The sequence below is a fragment of the Teleopsis dalmanni genome, chromosome 2 (assembly GCF_002237135.1).
Source record: "Teleopsis dalmanni isolate 2A chromosome 2, ASM223713v2, whole genome shotgun sequence".
Classification (NCBI taxonomy): Eukaryota; Metazoa; Arthropoda; class Insecta; order Diptera; family Diopsidae; genus Teleopsis; species Teleopsis dalmanni.
Window position 1 is genome coordinate 183,373,865 of NC_051847.1, and position 8,872 is coordinate 183,382,736.

General features: G+C 30.2%; 1 protein-coding gene across 1 annotated transcript in view; it reads right to left on the bottom strand.

The window, feature by feature from the left end:
- Nucleotides 1-4,819: 4,819 nt before the first annotated feature.
- LOC119676330 (spore wall protein 2-like) overlaps nucleotides 4,820-8,872 on the bottom strand; it is a 29,390-nt gene continuing 25,337 nt past the window's right edge. The window contains exon 4 of the mRNA XM_038087570.1: nucleotides 4,820-4,977. Coding sequence (XP_037943498.1) covers nucleotides 4,820-4,977 — 158 coding nt within the window. The remainder of the gene's footprint in view (nucleotides 4,978-8,872) is intronic.

Here is an 8,872-nt window from a genome sequence, read left to right on the forward strand (position 1 = left end):
CCTATTACAGTTGCCGATATATTTTACAAAAGCAATAAACTCAGCTTATTTTTCATAATATAATGCCATTGTACTTTATTTAGTAGTATGAGTCCTTTTGTTGGTAGCGCTGAAATCATTTATACTCAAAATATATTTTGAAATCAAAAAAAATTTGATTTCATATTCAAATATTGCTGAGATACTTTTTAATATTATCTACAGTTTCAATATCAATTTTAGTTTGGGGTCTTTTAAATGCAGTACAAGGATTAGATTAAAGAAAGCGATCAAGCCTTTATTAGATTAATTGGAGCGGTCAAACTGCTACGGTTAATGAACGTTGATTAATTCTTTGATATACATCCAATAGATTAACTGGAACAGTCAAACTGCTACAGATCCTTTGTAGACTGTTAATGAGCCTTTTGACATACATCTGTTAGATTAACTTAGCAGTCAAATTGCTACAGATTTTTTGTAGACTATTGAAGAATCATTTCGACATACATCTCTTGGATTAACTAGAGCAGTCAAACTGCTCTAGATTCTTTGAAGACTGTTGATGAATCGTTAGACATACATACATTAGATTAACTGCAGATATCAAAATGTCATTTTAAGCAATTTATTTTTTAGAATTATTATTGAACTTTCGATATCCGTTATAGTTACTTTTTATGGATCTTCGAAAAATTTTTAATATTTGTAACTTGTCTCTTTGTACAATGTGAATATCTGCACAATCACTGAAAACTTGATAGCTTCTCGTCTACTTCTTGGCATAAACTGCATAACCATATTGTCTTCTCTTAATATTTAAATGTAAAAGTTGGAAGAATTCTTAAGAGAGTCTATATCGGTTTTAAAAGGAAAAAGGAGTAAAGAAGACCTGCTGTTAATGAGAGTACTATGAGACAGTGAATAGAATAATATAATGTGCCATATGAATTAATCGATATGTGGGTTCATTAGCATTTAATTCTAGAAAACATTTTATTTTATTTATTATAATTTTCTTAAATATTTATATTAAATATATTTTCTTTTACACAAATAAACCTAATTTGTGCAAAATGATTGTATATCCATTTCTTTATATGTATAAACTGTGCAGTAAAATCAGAAGAAGTTCTGCTAGGATCATCGACCTGTTGAGCTACTGTTTTGCCTTAAAACTACGTAGAGTTAAAAATTTTTCAAACGATAAATGAAACTTGAGATGGAAAGCACTTATAGTATTAATAATAAAGACAAATATGTATCAGAACTGAGTAATATTCTTAATTGTGATGAAAAATAAAAGAATAATATTGACTTCGATACCGGAATGCGTACATCTAAGGTATATTTTTGAGAGTCAAATAGCAACAGTGACGTAATCCTTTTATAACAATCAACATAAAAATGAAAACCGGAAATAAAAACAATAGGAATGAAATTTTTTGAAACAATTTTATTGTTGATCAGTCTCAGTAATCAGATTCACGGCTACAATTTTTCATTTGCTAAAGCCTATTTCAACGGCAGAATGAACACCAGCCAAAAAGCAGTTAAAACAAATGAACTGCAATACGATAAAACAAAAGCTGAGCGTAAAAATGTGAATCCGAAAAAAATTTAGAAAATGCAAAAAAGTTGCAATCTCAGCTAATGTTGCCGCCAACACCGTGGGTTCCGACAACTACTCATTCATTTCATTGCCTGCGGTCGGCCGTACAAAACCCAAAGCGTCATTTGCGATTTCTCGTTTGCAAAATGGGACGAACGACACAACCAACGACAAAAAAACGCCAACTAAAATAACTACAACAAAGGAAGCAGGAAATCTGGAAATCAAAAACCCAAACGATGCAACTGTGCTGTTTTTGTGGCTTGTCATCGATTTGAAAATCCACTTTTGGGTGAAGAAAAATGCATGAACAAGCGAATGACCAAATGGTAACTTGGTTGGTCAGTAGCCCATTCGGTTGGTTGGATTGTTTGGCTGTTTGGCTGTTGGGTAGATTCAGTAGATTCGGTAGGTTCGGTAGTTTCGCGGTGCAACGAAAAAGTGCAGACACAAACTATGGTACATGGTTTTTGCTAGTTGAAATAGTTGCATGTGCGCCTATAAAGCTACCACATTTTATTTATTTAGTTTATTTCTATTTTTTTTTGTATTTTTTTTGTAGGCTTGTTATCCTTCGTATTTTTGGCAGCTCTATAATATTTTTGTTTCCATTTGTCAAATCGTTGTCTGAAAATATTACGCATGCAGTGAGTGTGCGACAGTTTTTTGCTCGGAGCTGCACTAACAACAGTTGCGACATGTTGCATTCCTAGGCTACGCATCACACGCGGATGAATATGGAAATTCTACGAAAATTTGATTTTCAATTCGTAAATTATTTTCATAAAAACGTGGTTTTTTCGGTTGTAAACTGTGTGGAATATCTTTTCCATTCGTTGGCCAAGTTTTACTTATTGGCAACGAATGTGAAAAAATGAGATTTCTGAATGTAAGCTTCATTTACATGTTTATATTGTATGTTTTTAGGCGCTACAGAGCAAAATCATTAAAAAAAGGGAAGAAATTTTATTACATTCTTGCTTGTAAAAGAGTTTTTTCGACATAATTTTTTTTATTTTTAATAATGTAATAATATTGAATATATAGAGGAAGCAATGCAATAACGTCTGTGGACTCAGAATAAAAGAGATTTAAGGACATGTTAGGCAAGGGTTAAGTACTGAATATAATAATCTTGTTTGGTCATTAATAATTTATTTGATGTGTTTATTTCATATGTATATATATCATGTGGACCTGCATCATTGTGGTACTAAGCGATATTTCTTTACTTAATGATAAAGAGTAAAAAGTTTTTTGAAGTCTAGTTGAACTTGTGATTATGATTTCAATTAAGATATTTCTGAAATCAGATCTGAAGACTCAGAATAAAAGCGATTTAAAGAGCGATCTGTTTGATCGTTTTGTTTGGTTGTTTGAAAATTTATGTGATATATGGATCTAAAATATTAAAATTAATGAATCAAAATACTGACTGACGATATAAAGAATGTAACCGGTATATGTAACAGGTATATCACCTTAAATTTAATCGCTTCATATGACCATTACAGGACTAATACTGGCCAATCAAAGAATGTGGAGTAGATTTTGACAACTTTTCATTTTTCATAGTTTCTAATAGTATATAAAGAAGGGAAAGGTCATATCGTGAAAACTTTATAAACTTTTGCGTTATTCTCACTAGCAAACATCTTCTTCTATCCGAATTAAAGATTATTTACAGTGAAAGGTTAATGATCATATGGCGGCAGTTACATTCTAAGTAGTGATTAATACTTCAAAAAATATTACTTATAGCCCTTCCGCTCTCAATTTCTGCAAATAATTTATTAACGACCTTGCAACGAGATACAAGTGGCTGTAGAAAGGTTCCCCAAAAGTCTTCTCCATACCCACGTCGCTTATATGATAGAGATGATATTTCATATCTACGTTGTCTTTTCCCAGCAGATGTCCAACGCAGATTATACATGCTAGCAACATTCTTTCGGAAGAATTTCACTTAGTTACAAGACAACGCTCTAAAAATCATAATCGGTTGGATTAGAGGTTCAAGTTAGTACTATATTTTTTATGTTTTATTTGACTACCAAACATACCAATAGATCTGTTGGTTTACTATACTTAGCGTTATAATTTAACATAACTAAGGACTATACCGCACATATACATTAAAATTTTACTTAAAATTTTATAAAGTTAATTGAAAAAATTTTAAGCTTCTCGACTTAATACCTAAGTAAATTGAAATTTTTTGTGAGACAAAAAGAAATTTGCTTATTACAATAAATGGTGTACTCTTAACACAAATTAGTGATATTTTTTCTACGATATTAAGGTAATTTTTGTCAAATATTTTTAACTTCAATGTGGAAATATTTAATAAATTGTTCTTTGTTAGCCACAACTATAGTGTTTTTTGAATGATGACATTTTTGGGAACAATGATAACATATGAGCAAAGATAAAAAATATGACATCACTGCAGATGAGATTGCGCCAAGGTAAAAGATGTCAACTATTCTGACATGTCAGGTCATCTCAGAACAAGAGGATGACACTTAATCAAGATTTTATACAGCATTTTTTTTTCTTCTGTATTTATATCAAATGAAAACTATCCCTTGTCAAAGGAGTAAAACTTGGTAGATGATGTGGGTATGTAGTCTAAGCTCTCATTTTTTTTATAGTGAAACGATAACTATAAAATATGATTAAATATTATATTTTGGAAATTTTTAAAAGTCACCTTTAATTTAATTCGAAATCCACTTTTTTTACCATATTTTAGTCCAAGACTTCAGCTTGGTGTCCTTTTCATTAACCACATTTTGTTTGCTTTTCCTTTAATTCATTTCACTCTTTTAAATAAATTATTTGCATCTACTTTGACGTCAAATTGCAACTGTTTTTGCTATATAATTGACCAAAATATCTGCATTTCTGTTCATTGCACTTGACAATTTTGGTTGCATTGGCAACACTCATAATTTCACTTGCGGCCATTTTTCATTTAATTTTCTTTTATTTTTTGTTTTAAATTTCATTTATGCTATGTCCACGTATTTCCCTGGTATTTTGCTGTTTTGCTGTTCCTTTGCAGTGTCGACATTTTGTTTACAAAACTTGCTAATTGTGTGGATGCCTTCACGTTCCTCATGAACTTCGAATATCCTTTATAATTTCACTCATTAATTTTTATGGGAGTTAGCTGGTTCGTATTGGTTGTCAGGTGACAGAAAGGTATTTATGTGTGTGTGTGTGTTACTTTTGCAGTTGCAACGTTTTAATTACGCAATTACCAGACTGTTTCTTTGACTGCACTTCGGTACGCTGCTCCAAATGTGAAATTGATGAGTTCTCGTCATTACGCGAGCATTCACCTTCACCAGTCCTGGATGGCTGAATTGCTGAATTGCTGACTGCATAATTGCATTTTGGATGACAATTATTTTGTGTCATAGTACGCAATGTGTTCCGTTTTGAAAATATAATTTATATTAAAACTGAAATCAAAAGACCGCACTAAGTTTCCACAAAGTTTCTTTCAACTTTAGAAAGCAATTAATAATACAGTACGTTTATGCAATAAGAAAAAGAAATGATTTTTCATAGTAGAGTTCTTCAACTTGAACACAATTGCAGATGTAATAAATTTAAATGTTTGATATTTTACTTTAAGATAGATATATCTTTAACAGAAGTAATTACAATCATAATAAATTCACAATGACAATATAAATTCAGTAAATAATTTCCTTTACATTACATTAATCACAACGAAGCATGAAGTTGAAATCATATTTGGTTTCTATTGAAGAGAGCATGGAACAAGAGAATGAGGATGATGTTCCTCTAAGCTTCTAAACCTGTTTATGTTGATTTTTTTTTGAATTAATGCATCTGAGCACTTTCACTCTTTGATTGGTGAGGGTTTCTGCAGAGTCCTATTCTTCTCACTGACTAATTTATGTATTCTCTAAAAGCTTCGTGATTATTTGATGACTGTTCTAAGGTCTGTGTACCGCTCCGTGCGACTAGAGACTATTCTGAGATTAGATAGTGCGAACACCTTCAGGGCTCTGTCTCTTATGTATTTTTTGACCGGGTCTATTCTAAGTTCTCTTTGCTTGCAATTTGTGCAAATGTACCAAGGCACTTTGAAGAGACTTCGGAGAGCCTGATTTTAAGCAACTTGCATTTTTAAGGTGGAAAGGCTTCCAATCTACTAAATTGGTTTGATCGTTGTTGAAGAGATATAACCTTCTCTTATAAAATGAATAACCGTACCTGGGAGTAAAGTAACCTCAGTTTGGATCATTTAATTTTTTGTCCAAAATGTAAGTTTTTTAACTTCCAAAAAAATATTGTTAGAATTTTTTTTTTAAATGAATGACTTTAAAAATATATAGTGAAATTGTTAAGTAAATTATAGTAATTATTTAAAAATTTGTCTAAAACGTAAATTCTCAAAGGTTCGCAAAATAAATTAATGAATGTAAGAATGATGTATAAAAAAGGGGCTTAGATGAATTATAGTCAACGATTAAAAATTTGTCTAAAACGCAAATTCTCAAAGGTCCAAGTGAAACCAAATAAAAGATGGTTATTTATAGTTAAAATTTAAAATTTTGTCCAAAATGAAAATTCTCAAAAGTCCAAAAAGAAAATGTTAGATTCACTCATGTATCATGATATTACCTTATAAAGAAATTAAGCCATATAGAAGTTTGTCAGGTAAATTATAGCCATTCAATTTGTAAAGAAGCGTTTAATGTGCGTTTATAAGTTCTTGAGTCATTTACTGTAGTTGGAGTGTTTTGACATAAGCCCCTATATTTTCGTCGTCTTTTTTATTCATTTATTAGGTAACTGATTTACTAACTCAAATCAGGAAATTAATAGAAGCGAGCAATTCGAGTTTAAGCTCACTAGTTCTTTTTAAGATTAAAAATATTATAGGATACTATAATGTTGATAATATTATAAACCATTATATTACATTATATTATAAGCCTTTGGTATTTGCAATAGCAATAATATATATATATATTTATATATATATATATATATATATATATATTTAGTTTCAACATTTTTTGGTTCAATCTAAAATAAATCTGCGTACTTTAAAGCATGTAATCGAAAATACACATCTATATATATTATCTATAATACACTTACATGCTTCAAGGACTTTGTATACTTTATGAACTTTATGTACTTTATATACATTATATATTTTATAGATCTTATACACTTTATATACAGCTTCATTGACTTCCAGCAAGGTCAATATAGCTCTGATTCGTTGTTTTTCAATTCCCCATAAAAATTAACTTTGAATAATTCTTCTTCTTATATTTTTATTTCCACTCTTATTGTTTCAATTTAAAAAAAAAAAATTTAGTTTATAGCTGTTTTCCTCTAACCTTTAGCATATAAATATAGCATAGTTGCTTGGTTTGTATAACAAATGTTTACTTGCCAAACAGAAACTAAACTGAAAACTCCATTTTGCTTACCCAAAGGTGCATTATCCTGGCCACGTTCGCATTAAAACTGCATAAAAACACAGAATCGAAAAATGAAAGCATATTTTCGAGCGCCATAAATAAATAGAACAACTATGTTTTATGTATAAAGAATTGAAAAAAACTAAATTTTAAGTAAATAAAAATATTTGTTTATATAGTATATATCTGACTTATACTATATGTATACCATATAAATGTATTCCACGCGTAGGAAGGCGTGGAACGCAGTTGCTCTGTACTTTGGCGTTGCAGGGCAGGCAACGCGGCAGATGCACTATAAACGTTGACAAAGTGCTTTTGCCTTTGTTGGTTCCACTAAGAATTTTTAAATGCCTTTTGGTTACCGCAGGGAATGCCGAAGGAAACATTTTTAAATTGAAAACATTTTCGGCGCAAATACGAAAAACAGGCATTTTCTTGTTCACTACAAAAGCAGCTGCTGTGCTCCAATGTTGCGCTAGGAGCAAGGATAATGGAGTAATGGAGCAGGGCACATTTCGCATTTCGTATTTCGTATTTTGTATTACTTATGCTTGTAAGAGGAATCGTATGGAGATAAGGTGAGCTTGAGATTGTTGCTAGTGCCATAGAACTGCTGACTTCACTTAAGCACCAAAGTCTTTTTCAATTTTCATTTATATTTACTCACATTATTTTTTTTATTTTTTCTCCATATTATTTTCTTCCGTGCTGTATTCACTTAACTTATTTTTATGTTAATTTATAATTTCTTTTATATTTTGCTATGCTAAGTACTTGCGAAAATGTCAAATGCAATTCAAAACTACAAAAAATAAAAAAAAAATAAAAATACCAAATTGTTGTTTGTTTATTTTCCTTTGGTTTACACTATTTTCCTTGCGATGTACCGCTTCCATTGTAACTATATTTCAAGTGAATTTTCTAGCAAGTTTTCCAGGAAATTTTCTACTATTTTTTTTTTTTGCTGCAATTTAGTTTTCTTATCTTCAAATTTTGTTTTTAATTTTTTTTTTGTTTTTTTTTGTTTTTTTTTTTGTACTTAAGTGTATTGCTGCTTGGCTTTTATGCAGCAACTTGATCCTGCAGGACGGTCCCATTACAACGCCAACTGTTGTTGACGGTAAAATATGTACGCAAAATACTCTTAACAACAAAGTAAATAAAGAAAGGAAAATAATAAACAAAGTATATGAAAATAAAAATTAAAAAGGATATAATGTCATACAAAAGAAGCATGAAAGTAAATTTAACAGCTGACAAGTTCTCATTTTACATATTGCGTTTTCTTTTCATAGAAAAGGAACTTTCTTTGACTTTAAAATGATTTCTTAGTAAAAATTTGAAAATATCTATTTTAGAGATAAATGCTATTAATTTTTGCAGTTTTTTAATGCAGTCATTTGATATCTGATTTGAGTGCAGTCTTCCAATGAAGTTGTGAAGACTTTCAGGTTAGCTTTAACAGAAAACTTTAGTAGAAATCTAATCTTACTCTAGGTTACCACTAGCAACTTTTATGTCTGTATGTATTGCATTTAGTATAAAAACTATTTGATAAGAGCTAAGAAAGTCTATAGAGCAAAGTTAAAATAATAGGTAATAATAGGTAAAAGAATAATAGGTCATAAATTTGGGTCTTTTAGTAAAAGAACATGACAATTATGCCATTTTTGATTGGTAACTCTGGATTCAATCTAGATTTACTCTCGTTCTGTCAAATTTTTTGCTTTATCTGTCAATCGATTTTATAATCAAATCTATAAAAAATATTTTGAGTTTTCCATGATTCCATGGTATA